The sequence below is a fragment of the Hylobates moloch genome, unplaced genomic scaffold (assembly GCF_009828535.3).
Source record: "Hylobates moloch isolate HMO894 unplaced genomic scaffold, HMol_V3 SCAFFOLD_4, whole genome shotgun sequence".
NCBI classification, from domain to species: Eukaryota; Metazoa; Chordata; class Mammalia; order Primates; family Hylobatidae; genus Hylobates; species Hylobates moloch.
In genome coordinates, this window is record NW_026652279.1 from 12,132,758 (window position 1) to 12,146,401 (window position 13,644).

General features: G+C 35.6%; 1 protein-coding gene across 2 annotated transcripts in view; it reads right to left on the reverse strand.

The window, feature by feature from the left end:
* MDFIC2 (MyoD family inhibitor domain containing 2) overlaps nucleotides 1-4,508 on the reverse strand; it is a 120,063-nt gene extending 115,555 nt beyond the window's left edge. For both annotated transcript variants that reach the window (XM_032149089.2, XM_032149088.2), the window contains exons 1-2: nucleotides 4,421-4,508; nucleotides 3,756-3,843 (exon numbers count right to left, since the gene is read on the reverse strand). In XM_032149089.2, coding sequence (XP_032004980.1) covers nucleotides 3,756-3,843 — 88 coding nt within the window. In that variant the 5' untranslated portion in view covers nucleotides 4,421-4,508. The remainder of the gene's footprint in view (nucleotides 1-3,755; nucleotides 3,844-4,420) is intronic.
* Between the last annotated feature and the right edge of the window lie 9,136 nt (nucleotides 4,509-13,644).

The following is a 13,644-nucleotide window of genomic DNA, read 5'->3' on the forward strand; positions in this document are numbered from 1 at the left end:
TAGCTCACTGCAGCCTCAACCTCCCAGGCTCAAGCAATCTCTGGCCTCAGTCTGTCTAGTAGTTGGGACTATAGGGGTATGCCATTACACCCAGCTAATTTTATGTTTTTGTTTTTATTTTTATTTTTTGTAGAGATGGCATCTCACCACTGGTCTCAAACTTCTGGGTTCAAGGGATCTTCCCCATCTTCTCCAAAAGTGCTGGGATTATAGGCATGAATCACTATGCCGAGCAATGTTGCATATTTTTAAATCATGCCTTGTTTATCTGATTATCTTAAAACAGGGTTTCTCTAAGCATGGTTTTAAAATGAGTGCTTTTTTGGGTCTGTCAATGGTGTTTCTCAAACAAAATTTAGTCTAATTTTTTGTAATAGCTCTGGTTGTGGCTTTCCTAGATCTCTTTGACACCACCACTGATGTGAACAGGGCCATGACCCATTTGGGGAAAGTCAAGGGCAATTAGGCACCGCTTTGCCTTCCTGGCAAAAGCAAGACGATTGAATGAGATGAACGAATAATAAGGTCCTTGAGTGCAGGAGAGTATTTCTTTTTTGTATTGTTCTCTGCCACACTTATACCTTGTCTCTAGTCTCTCCAGTTAATAACATTGAATTGAATTGGATAAATGATATGAATGTTTGAAGTTGAGAAGTTAGAAATAATCGCAGTACTCAGAATGGTGATGATGGTGGTAACTCCTGTTGCTTGCATGTTCACTCTGAAATCAAGCACTGCACTCAGTGCTTTGTGTCAGCGACTCCAGTGAAGTGCTTGCTCCAACCCGAATAAGGCGTTGCTGTGATTACCCACATTTTAACAGTGAGCAGTATTCAGCTGGAGTTCCAGAGGGAGGCAGCAGAGTCACTGTCACGTGAGATGTAACCACTTTGTTACTAATGAGAAAGACACTTTTTTGAACAACTGAAAGTATCTGTTATTTTTTTAAGGGGGAGTGAGGGAGAGTGGAGGTCGACACATTTAAAATTCTGATTGATAACTGTTGTGGAAGTCACTGTAATAAAGTGGTTTAATGAAATGAATAGAATTTGGACCTCAAAGACTGAGGTTGGAGATGCAATTTGCCACTTAAGAGCCCTGCAAATTTGAGCAAGATCTAAAGTCTTTCCAAGCCTACATCCCTTAATTCGTAAAATGGGGACAGTACTACTGCATACCACCTTGTTGTAGGTATTAAAAGGAGGAATTTATATAAAATACTATAAAAAGTGTTGTTGCTATTACCAGTGGTTCAAAGTGTGAACTAAGCTCTAAAAAAAAATAACCGTATTATTCTGAGTAATGCTTTTAAAGAGGGAAAAAAACAGAGAAGTAATGAAATCACATTCCCATAATCTCATAAAGCAAGCATTCTAGTCCCCAGCTAGGAAATTGAGGCTCAGGGAGATAAAGTAACATGGCACAATCACCCAGCTAGTAGATGGCTGAGCTGAGATTTAGAAACCCTGCCTGCCTGATTCCAAATGCCATGCTCTTTTTACTGCACCACTTTGACTTTTTTAAAAATAAGCCAACCCATATACTTTTTCTTAACATTGAAAAAAAAGACATTTATGTTTGAAAAGTAACTCATCCTGATAATTCCCAATTAAGATGTTGTCATCTAGCATCTGGCTCAATTTCCTTTTATGAAATATAGTAAACATAATTTGAGTGTAGCTTAAATGAAGTGTCCAAATGAGATAAAACAGGTCACCTGGGAAATTAGATTTTATAGATTACAAGAATTCAATGCCTACGCTGTACTTAATGGACACAATTCTTTTTTTAAAGAAAATTCTTCAGGAAACAGTTGATTGGCCTATCAATTTCATTATTATTTCTGTGTGAGACATCTGTAGCACGAAGTAATTAAAGTAAAAATAAATAATATGAACTTCATAAGTGGTAGTGAAGAACATCTCTTATCTTCATGGATTTGAGATTCGTAAGAGAAACACAGGGGCTCTTTGATGAATGCTCTATTTTTTTTCCTTCCACATTGTTTTTAAAGGATTCTATTTAAAAGACCTTTTCAAAAAAAAGAAGTTAGAGAATTTTCCAGCTTTTAACAGAAATGATTCTGTAAATACTTTTTGTCTGCATCAACTTTAGTCCTGAATTAGAGTCTCTTAAAGAGATGATGTCCTACTATTAAAATTGCTTGGTGGGGAATTGGGCAGAAATAATCATCTTTTTTCTTTTTTAAAGAACTGCATTTTTATTATTTTTAATTTTATTTATTATTATTATTTTTTTGAGACAGAGTTTTGCTCAGTCACCCAGGCTGGAGTGCAGTGGTGTGATCTAGGCTCACTGCAACCTCTGCCTCCCCAGTTCCAGCGATTCTCCTGCCTCGGCCTCCTGAGTAGCTGGGACTACAGATGCATGCCACCACACCCGACTGATTTTTGTATTTTTAGTGTTACAGGGTTTCATCATGTTGGCCAGGCTGGTCTTGATCTCCTGACCTCAAGTGATCCGCCCGCCTCGGCCTCCCAAAGTGCTGGGATTATAGGTGTGAGCCACTGCAGCCGGCCATAGGTGTATTTTTAAACTAGGGTTGGGGGTAGGGTGAGATTAAGGACAAGAGTGGATGTGAGGGTATGATGAAGTTGGAGGTGTTGACTGCAGCACTGCAGGAAAACATTTTTGAGCGCAGATCATGTTCTGACAAGTAACTGAAACATTTTTTTTCTTTGGAACATGAGGTGGTGGTTAAATTCACATGCTGTAGAATCACACAAACTGGCACTGAATCTCAGCTCTGGCACTTTCCAATTTTGTAATTTTAGGCAAGTTACTAGAACGCTTTAAGGCTCGATTTTCTTATTGGTAAATTAAGGATAATAACTGCTTCACAGGGTTGTCATGATGATTCAGCAAAATCATCAATAAATGTCAATAAACATTGTCAATGTTGATATTATTATTATCATTATTTTGGTGTTGTCTAATTAACTTGACATATTTATTAGTTTCCTATGACCTTATAAAGCAATTTTTAAGAATGTCAACTACTTAAGTAAGAGCTGTCCTTTTGCAATTTAATAGATTCATTAAATGCTGAAAAAGACACAGCATGCCTATTTAGATAAAATATCAAATGTTACCTTTATGAGACATTAAAAGTGATCATAAAATCAAAAAATTATAAAACCATGCCTTCTAGTAAATAATCACAGGTTTAGATGTATTTTCAGAAGTGCGCAAATCTGTACTCATTAGGAGAACATATTGATTTGTGTGTGTATTTCAAGCAACCATTTTACGCATGCGGTGCCCATGGCCGACAGCATTCTCCCCTGGGAAGGTGGCTTCTCTAATTGCAGTGAATGGTGATTCTATTTGTAGACATATTTTCCTATAGCAAGCATTCCTTTCTGTGATTATTATTTTAAAATACTTGTCCTTAAAGTATTTAGTCTTCTTGGATATAAAGGAGAAAAATCTACAGCACTGCAAAGACCTCACAGATAATATACGTCTGAGTAGAAAATGCATATTAAGTCTTACCAACAAAGTAATCTATGTTTCCTGCAATACAGGGACCACAAGAAGCATTTTAATAATAAAGATCCTCAAACAACCACTTAGGCCACATGAGAATTTGAAAAAAAAAAAAAGAGTGAAAATCAGAAGTACTACTATTTGAATGGTCAGGACATTTTTCCTCCTTCTCCCACACTATTCCTTGCTTATAAACAAAAGCAAAATTTTCACGCCAATAGAAAATCAAGAGCAAGAAGACTTACCTTCTTTCAACCAAGAAATGTTATTTTTATCATTTTCTAAATGCTCAGCTGTTCTTACTTTTATCTTTTCCAGCTCAGTTTCTGACATCTAAGTGGAAACAGAATTTGTGATATAAAAAATTCATTAAGAACCCAAATTTATAACATTGAGTTTTATATTTAGAAACTACTGCCATATTATGGGAAAATTTTATCTCTATAGTTTTTCAGTTCACTGTCCAATGTTAAGTCTTAACATTTTATTCATTTGTGTTATTTTAAAACATTGACATTGAAAACTAAACTTTATATGATATTTCCTTGCCCAGCAACAAAGATTGTTACAAGACCTTACAATTTCTCAATGTGAAAGAATAACAGATTAACAACTAGCCATGGATTTGTAACAAAAAAACAAACATTCAGTGGCTGTTTTATTATTTTTTATAGCCTATAGAAAAGCATGCTGCAAAGTGGTATGCAAAGAGACAAATAACAATAAAACACAAAAGCATCTTTTCAGGAATTTATTGGGTAGGAGTAAGAACCTTATGACCTAAACCAGGCCAAGTTGAGCTCCCTGAAGGTGTTGACGAGACCTCTTATGAACCTTCGGTGCAGTGCACTTGACTTTCATGGCTTGCTCGCAATGAGCTCTGCTTGAATCAGCACTGCAAGGTACTTACCTGTGTATTCCAAAGGGAGGCCCAAGGTGTGGGACTGGGGAGCAGCGAGCTGCAGCCTCCCTTGTCTCTGGATGTCCAGCATTCCTCTATCCTGACAAAAATGAGCGAAGAAGCAAATACACTCCCTCCTGGGATGGTGCTGGATTTGTGTTGCTGCCAGAAGCATCCAACTTGCGGCTGAGAGTTTTTTTTTTTTTTTTTTTTAAGGTAATATAAAGCCTGTGGTTGAAAACAATAAAAACCTTCTCCAGGCTAGCACTTATTTAAAATGACATCCTGCAAAATAGGGAAAAAATAATGAACTCTTTTCAAGTGGACCAAGTTTCTTCCATCCATGCCATTCATTACTTCAGGTTAATATTAAAAGATGTAAAAAAAAAAATGTATTGAAAAATATACACAGACTATTCTGATTAAAAGAAAGGAAAGGGAAAACTTTAAAGCTACACTCTGGAAATTCATCCTGTAGTTCATAGTTTAAAAAGCGAGTGTTTTTTCCACCTAATATTTTATAAACAACAAGAAAACATTTCAAGTTTTTTTTGATCATCTGTAGATATTCCAAAGGGAGTTTGGAATAACATTCCAAAGATGATATGTCATTGAATTCTTAGGTAAGGATAATACAGATATTTGCCAGACATGATGGCTCACGCCTGTAATCCCAGCACTTTGAGGAGGCTGAGGCAAGAAATGGATTGCTTGAGGCAAGGAGTTCCAGACCAGCCTGGGCAACATAGTGAGACTCCATTTTTACAAAAATTAAAAAAAATTTTTTTTTTAAATTACCTGGGCGTGGATATATGTGTATAATCCTAGCTATGTGAGAGGTTAAGGTGGGAGAATCCCTTGAGCCTAGGAGGTTGAAGCAGCAGTGAGCCCTGATTGCACCATTGCACTTCAGCCTGGGCAACAGAGCAAGACCCTGTCTGAAAGGAAAAAAAAAAAAAGGAAAAGAAAAAAGGATAATACTGTTTTCAATGGAAGATTAAAAACAGGAAGCATAACCCTTGGGTACACATCGTGATGAATAGCCCACTATTTCTAAAAGTTGTCATTTTTCTCATCAAGGAAAATAATATTTATTTTTTGTCTCAAGGTGGCTTGCCTCCTCTAGTGTCTTTACCTAGACAATTGTCCATTATCAGATTCCCTTTTCCATTTCACCTCGTTTCCTAACTTTATTTCTTTTTGTACATTGCTCCCACTATATAATCCTTAAAAACTACCTTCATCAGCCAATTTTCATACTAAAATAGCTTTGTTTCTCTCATTGTCAATAAGATAAATTTCAGATTCCTTAGATAGGTAAGGAAGACCTTGACTGGTCAGATTCTATACCACTGTTTTCAAACCGTGGCCCGCAAAGTTTTAAGATTTCTTGAAGGTTCCTAACATTTCACTCCAACCTAATTGCATTGTGGCTGTTCCTTGAAGGGACTTCCTTCTGTTTTCAATACTCTAGAAATGTTTCCATCTCTACCCCTACCTTGAAGGCTTCTTGATCTCCCTCACCTGTAGATGATCTTACCCTTCTCTGATCTTACTTGGGACTTTTGATAAGATCAGTCTCCATTCTAATTCTTCTGTAAACCTTTCTCATCTTCCTAACAAAACTATAACCACCCCCTCCCCCCAGCGCAACCAAGGGTCTAGCCTCTATTTCAGTATTTTATGCATCTGTCTCAGTGTTTAACGTGATTGCCCACAAGTTAATAATCATTAGATAAACTAAAACAGCATATCAAAAACTGACGACAGTATTTTCCTTTGTGCCAAAGTTGTAGAATACATATAATTACCAAATTCCCTTAATTTGTCTGTTTTCTATGCATAGTTATAGTGTTTTATGTCACTTCCTCAGGCATTTGGAAACCTAATTTCCTTAATAATTTAATCATTGTCTTTTGGAAAAGCAAATTATCTAAACTTTACGTATTAGTGGGGCCAGAAAGACATTTGAACAACAATAATCACAGTGATCTTTAAGCAATGAGCAGAGACAACACAAGAGATAAAGGAAATTTAAGGCAAAAATATCTAGAAGAGAAAAGACAATTAAGATCCTGGAGAGAATGAGCCAGGGACACGGCTGAAGCTACTAGTCCTCCCAGTTTATTTTCACTTTTATTTTAAGATTTGACCACATGATTATCAATATTATTCCTCAACAGAAATATATATATTTTAAAATTCCAAAATGGATTTGAATCTTTGTAAGGTTGCAAGTCATGTAATCTCTTCATGTGCTTTCTAAGGCAGAGAATCCATTCCTACCCACAAACCTGAGATGCTTCCAGATTCATTTTGAAGGCTTTCTAAGATTCTGTGTTCATTTTTATATACTTGTATCCTTATGTCCAACTAAACAGTTTTTTAAATTTTCTGTCCCAAGAGCAATCCACTACTTAAATCCTTGTCTGAATTTCTCACTTTGGAGAGTATGGATTATTCTTTGATTACAGTTTATCCTTTGATAATTCTAGACTTATAAATCCTTTCCATTTGCCTGACTTTTCCAATTACTATGATATAATTATTTAAGTCCAAGTATTAGAATAGAATCTCTGTGCAAGAGTTTGTTCTGAGGAGGAAAGATTTATGAAGATAGTGTGGTGACTAATTTGGACATAATATCCAATTTGGCTGATGTATTTTCAATATGTGGTCAGTCCTAACTCTTGGAATTTTTCTGTTGTTTTTCTTTATCATTTTTCTCTGCTTGGCCTCTAACTGCCATTTGATTTTGCCTTTGCCCTTTGAACTGGCTTTTGTTCTTAAGAGAGTATAACATTCCTCAAATTTTCTACCTAGAGTTTTCTTGCATTCTGAACAGCAACATTTTTTAAAGTTAGACAAACTTACTTTGAATTTTATTGCTGCAATCATTCCTTATAAGAGCTGTAGATATTAATTAGCATAATATTCCATTTTTGTCATCCACTTCATTAGAACGATGGTAAGAACAAACACCAAGTACTTTTTCCTGGATCAACTTTATATCACTCGTCCTTTTTGGACATTAAGGCTATTCCATAATGATGCCAACATTTAACTTATTCATCCACCTAGTGATATCCTTGAGCCCCCTCAAATTCTCATCTGGGTAATAGAGTCTGTTTTGGACTAAGATTTAGTCTCTTGAGCTGGGCTGGGCCTTGGAATGAATGAAGTGAACCCACCGTTGATGGCTGGGAGTAAAGAGAAACCAGTCTGATGAACTCCAGGCAAGACAGACTGGGAAACCACAGGGGCCCAACCAAAAGCTCAAAAGTGACAAGCCAGCCTAGGACATCAGGCAAATGTGATTAGAATCCAAGAAGAGCAAATACATCTTTAAATGATTCCCTGTACAAAGAGTGTTCATTGAGCCCATTTAAAATAATGAACTAAATAATTAATAACCAGGGATGTGGTCTCAAGGCTCAAAGTTTCTTCTTAAAGTCTGCTTTCTTTTTAAAATGGAAATACTGCGAATGTACACTTCTTTTTATAATTCTCTTCCTTTTATTTTGACTCAAGCCTCAGCAGCCCTAATTCCAAATCAAAATCTTATCCAGAAATATAATCTTTAAGGGCAAACTATCTAGCAGAAGATAATCTTTGCTAACAGAGTAACCTGCAAGATTATCACACATTTTATGTTCCTTTTCCTGTTAAAATAGAATTAAATGCACGAAGCTAGTGCCTTTTGAACAAACAAATAATCAGTTGCTATCACATGAGTCTTTTTACCTTAAAAATATCACATTATCACTTTACAGTGTTTTTAAAACAATAAAATTATATATATAATGTAAGAACATGAAATTAATCAATGTGTAGGTATGTTACCAACTCAGATTACTGGATTTGAGGACTATCATTTGTAGAGCTCTCTGAAAGATTTGTGGATTAGATCCTGTACAAATGATATAAGAAGGTGTACTACTGCTTTGAAAGTATGTTTTCTGCTTCAGAGTGGAATCTCTGCTGTTCAGTATACTTAGTTAAAAAATTTAAATAGCCATTCTATTGACCAATATATACCATCAAATATTGTACGTTAAAAAAATTATTTTTGTAACTTTTCTGCCTTGATATGAAAATACGCATGGTATAAATCAACACTGGTCTAAGTTATCAAAGGTAAAGGTAAATAAATCAAGAAGAAAATTCCGTATTTGTAACATAGGTTCTCCCAGGAGAAGGTTACAGCTAACACCACAAAGCATGCCAATTCAAGGATTTATGAGATGTTAGATCTCACCAAAAGTTTAGGTATGAAAAGTAACACTCAGTGTTACAAAATGCATTAAATTTTATCCCTGTTTCATTCCAGGTCATTAAAAAGGGTGCTTATCTTGACCAAATTATTTTTATACCTGCTTTTTCTAACTGAGACCTTGGCTGGCATTGAGAAATCGTGTAAGGATAAACATGTGAATAACAGTTGCTAGTAGGTGTGTTAAGAATATTCTTGGTTCCTCTGGGGGTTACAATATGCATCCTTAATATAGTTCACATAGTATAAATATTGCTCCACTTCATGTTATGGGTAATAGCTTTATAACTATATAATTTCATTTACATACTCTCTCCTTCGTACTGTTATTTTCATATATTTCACATGTACACATGTTATAATCCCACAAGCATTGTATGTGTGTGTATATACACAGGCTCACAGGCATATCTTATCTTATTGCATTTTGCTGTATTGTGCTTTGCAGATATTGCATTTTTTTCCTACAAATTGAAGGTTTGTGTCAACCTTGCATTAGTCAAGTGTATTGGTGTCATTTTTTTCCAACAGTATGTGTTCACTTCATGTGTCAGTAATTTTTACCAATAAAATATTTTTAATTAAGATAAGTACAATTTTTTTAGACATAATGCTATTGTACACTTAATAGACTACAATATAGAGTAAACATAACTTTTATACAAACTGGTTTTTTGCTTAACCAAAAAATTGGTGTGACTTGCTTTATTGTGATATTCACTCTGTTGCAGCTGTCTGGAACTAAACCTGCAATATCTTCAAAATATGTCTATCTGTATGTATATATATATGGATATATACACATGTATATAAACACACTGTTCACTTAACTGTCTTAAAAAATAAATTAGGAGGAAAAAAATTTGTTTAATGTTTACTTTCTAAGTTGCCATTTCTGGTTTTCTTCATTACATCTAGTAGACCTGAATTTTCATCCGATATCATCCCTCTTTAGCCTAAAGAACTTTTCAGTACTTCTTGAAATGTGGATATCCTGGTGACAAACCCTCTTAAGCTTTCATTTGTCTAAAAATGTCTTTAGTTCACTATCATCTGTGAAGGATATTTACACTGAATATAGAATTCTTGATTGACAGGGTTTTTTTATTCTCTTTCTTTCTCTTTTTAAAAAACATTATTCTTATCATTGTTCCTCTATGTCTAATGTGTCTTTTTCTCCTCTCTGGCCTCTTTCACTGTTTTTTCTTTTTCTTTCTTTCAGCAATTTGACTAGAATGTACTTAGATGTAATTTTCTCTGTATTTTTAGTCTGCTTGGGTTTTGCTGAGATTCTGGGTTAGGTAAGTTGATGTTTTTCACCAAATTTAGAACATTTGGCCCATCATTTCTTCAGATATTGTTTTTCTGTCCCATTCTCGGTATTTCCCCCTCTAGGATTCCAATTACACGTATATTAGACCACTTGATATTTTCACACAGTTCATAGAGGCTCTGCTCATTTTTTTCCGCAGCCCCTTTTCTCTGTTCTTCAGTTTCAATAATTCCTATAGATTCATCTTCAAGGTCACTAACCCTTTCTTTTGCAGTTGCCAATCTACCATTAAGGCAACCTGGCATAGTTTTCATTTTAAACACACTTTCAGTGTGAGAATTAACATTTGTGTGTGTGTGTGTGTGTGTGTGTGTGTGTGTAGTTCTTACTTCTTAGATGATACTACCTATCTCCCATACATGATCACTATCTTTTCCTTTAATTCCTTGGTCTTATTTATTATACCTAGTTTAAAGTCACTTTCTGGAAACTCCAACATCTGGGTCTTCTATTGACTGCTTGTTTTCTTGTTAGTGGGTTACATTTTCTTGACTCTTCAAACATCTAATATTTTTAGTTGTATGCTAGACGTTGTGAATGATACATGGTAGAGAGTCTGGACAATGCTGGATTCTTTTTAGAGGGTGTTGAATTTCGTCATAGCAAGTAGTTAAATTACTGGTATAACCTTTTGATTCTTCCAGGTTTCATTTTTTCTGATAATGGGTCATTTTCAGTCTTTTTGCTTAGTCTTAGGATGTAGTTCATGCTTTAGGACCTGGTAATTATGTCCAAGGCATGTTCTTTTTCAGGTGTCAAATAAATGCCCTAAGTGCATAAGGAAATATCTCCTCTTTCGTTGAGCCAGAGTGTCTCCTAGCACTGTATTAACTGTGGTACCTATGTTCAGTGCTCAGTCTCACAAAAGCTACTTTTTGTCAGATTTATTCAAGTCTCATCCTTTGTATGCACAGCTCAGCCCTTAGCCAAGACTATCTGTGATGAACCCCGTCTCTTCTCTATGTTATAGAGTCCCCTCTTCTCCATAACCCTACACTGCAAATTCCAGCCACTTCAACAACCCAAACTCCTGTCTTTGCTGCCTTAGCTCAGCAAGTCTGCCGCTAAATTTGGGTTCCACCTTCCTGCACTCTATTAGGAAAAGGACAGCCAATTTGAGAGCTGGAGCAAACATGTAGCTCATCTTTTGTGTTCCCTACTCTTAAGAATCAGTCTTGCTCTGCCTGTAGTCTTAGGCTTGAAAATAGCTTCTTCATATATTTTGTCTGGTTTTATAACTATGTATGAATAATGCAAGTCCAGTGTATTCTATCACGACCAAAAGCAGAAGGAATTTTTGAAATTCTTTTACCCCTATCTTTCCAATCAATCACACAGTAGAGATAGTCTTCTCTCTCTGTCCTCCTGTGAAGGGCAGACACAGCCTAGAACAAAGAGTAGCTAAGCTTTGAGATTCAAATTTCACTTTAAGTTTTAGAAAGATCAGTAGTTTTTAATGTAAGTCTTTTTTATGATAAGTACCAAAGAGTTAAGATTCCATTTAAGCCATAAATCATATGATAGGTAAGAATACAAATTTGCTTAAAAGTATTGCTTGAGCTAACCATCCCATTAAATTAAATTTTTACAAGTCAGTGGGAAGGAAATTTGAAAGGGATGTGTGACTATGGTTTAGATACTGGATGTTTACTTAAAAAAAGACTTGGTGTATTATTGCCTCAGTTAATCCTGCAAAAAATTGGGACACTAAAATCCCCAGATAATCTGGGGAAATACTAGAACAGAATAGACTGTTGTCGAATTTCCTAGAAATACATTAGTAAATTTCAAGACTTAAAAATTTCTGCATCCAACATGGTGTCAGAGTACCAGTCAGTGGTAGATGGAGGCATCTAGATGCAAAGATTTGAGATCAATATATTATAAAGACACATGTAAAGAATCCCAAACTTCCTTCAAGCTTGAGAGAAGTGCTAAGGGCCAGCAAACAGGAGCAGGGGTCCTGATGATTATTAGAGATGCCATTAGTGGATACTACAGACATGATATAAGCTATAGGCAATGCAAGGTTTTAGACATTGGAAGAAGAAGCAGTGGGAAAAGGGATCATTGCAAAGGCTAGCAGAAAGTGCTCCGCTTAAGTGAAGACCACCAGCAAAAACAGTGGGTTACCATGTAGTAGGTGTGCTACCCAGGAGCAAAGCAAGGGGGGAATTATTTTGCCCCAAAACCGTCTTTTTTAAGCTAGAGAAGACTGAGAGATTGGATTTGCAAGTTTGTTTTCTACCATCAGCAGAAATGTGGGGTCAAATGCTAAATTAAAATCAGTTATGGAAAAATAATGACATCGTATATTTTGTTGATCTGAACACATAGCCTTAATCTATACTTTCACGTCCCCTCTTTTCTCCAAAGACCTGCATTATGAGCTTGCCAATGTAGTCAGCACCTGAACAATCTTATTTAGAATTGAATTCTTCTTAGAAAATGACCATCATTACTGACAGAGGTGATTCAGCACCACCAGGCCACCATGTTCCTTCCCCACTACAGACTGTGTCAGAAATGGGTCATTCAAGCTGTCCAATCCAATCCTCTCCCAAAATTTGGAATTGGGATGCAATCAGTTAGCATTTACCTACTTAGGTTAACTGCAGAGTCTAAGTCAGCTAGGGTGGCCTGTTTGGGATGCGGGAAAATAGACAAATTATGCATGTGGGGGAAAGCAAAGTAGGCAACTTCATTGTGTCAGTTTCCTTATCTGTAAAGTGGACATAATAATGGTATCTACTTAAGAGTTGTTGGGGAGGGAGGCAGTTTTAATAAGTTAATGAAAGTAAAGAGCTTGGAAAAAAACCTGGGCAAGTCAGAAACACCCAGTAAAGACTTAGCAATTATGTTTATTATGAGTGATTTTTGATTTTGCAACTTTATTGAGGTGTAATTGAAATAGAAATGACACAGGATCCAGGCCAATAAATGACACAAGGCATGTGCTTTGATCAGTTTTGACATATCTATACATTCACAAAATGATCACTATAATCAAGATAAACATCTGCATCATCCCAACATTTCCTCATCCCTTTGTAATCCAGCCCTCCCTGCATCCCCATTCCCAGGCAAACCTTAATCTTTTTGTCTTTTCCTATGAATTCAGTTGCATTTTCTAGATTGAATATAAATGGAATTATATAATATGTATTCTTTTTGCCTAAATTCTTTTATTCAGCACAATGATCTGGAGATTCATCCGCAGTGTTGTGTGAATCAATAGTTCACTTATTTTTACTGTATTCCATTGTATTAATATACTACAATTTTGTCATCCGTTCCCATTAATGGATATTTGAGTGGTTTCCCATTGCGACCATTACAAATGAAGCTTTATGAACATTTGTGTATAAGTTTATAATTTTGTGTTTTTATGGTTTTCATATTTTCAATTTAAAAATTTTGAAGAGAAAATTCCCAAAATAAATAAAACTGTCATTAGAAAACGCAATTGAAAAAATAGTCTTCGTTACCCTGTAAAGTTAATTTTATCCTAGAGGATCAACTTTACCTTTAAAAAACTAGCTGACATCCAGATAGAGTTTTTTTAGTATTTGACATCTACAAGGTCTTTGCTTAACTAAAATACACTAGAAAACTCTCTAAAGGGAA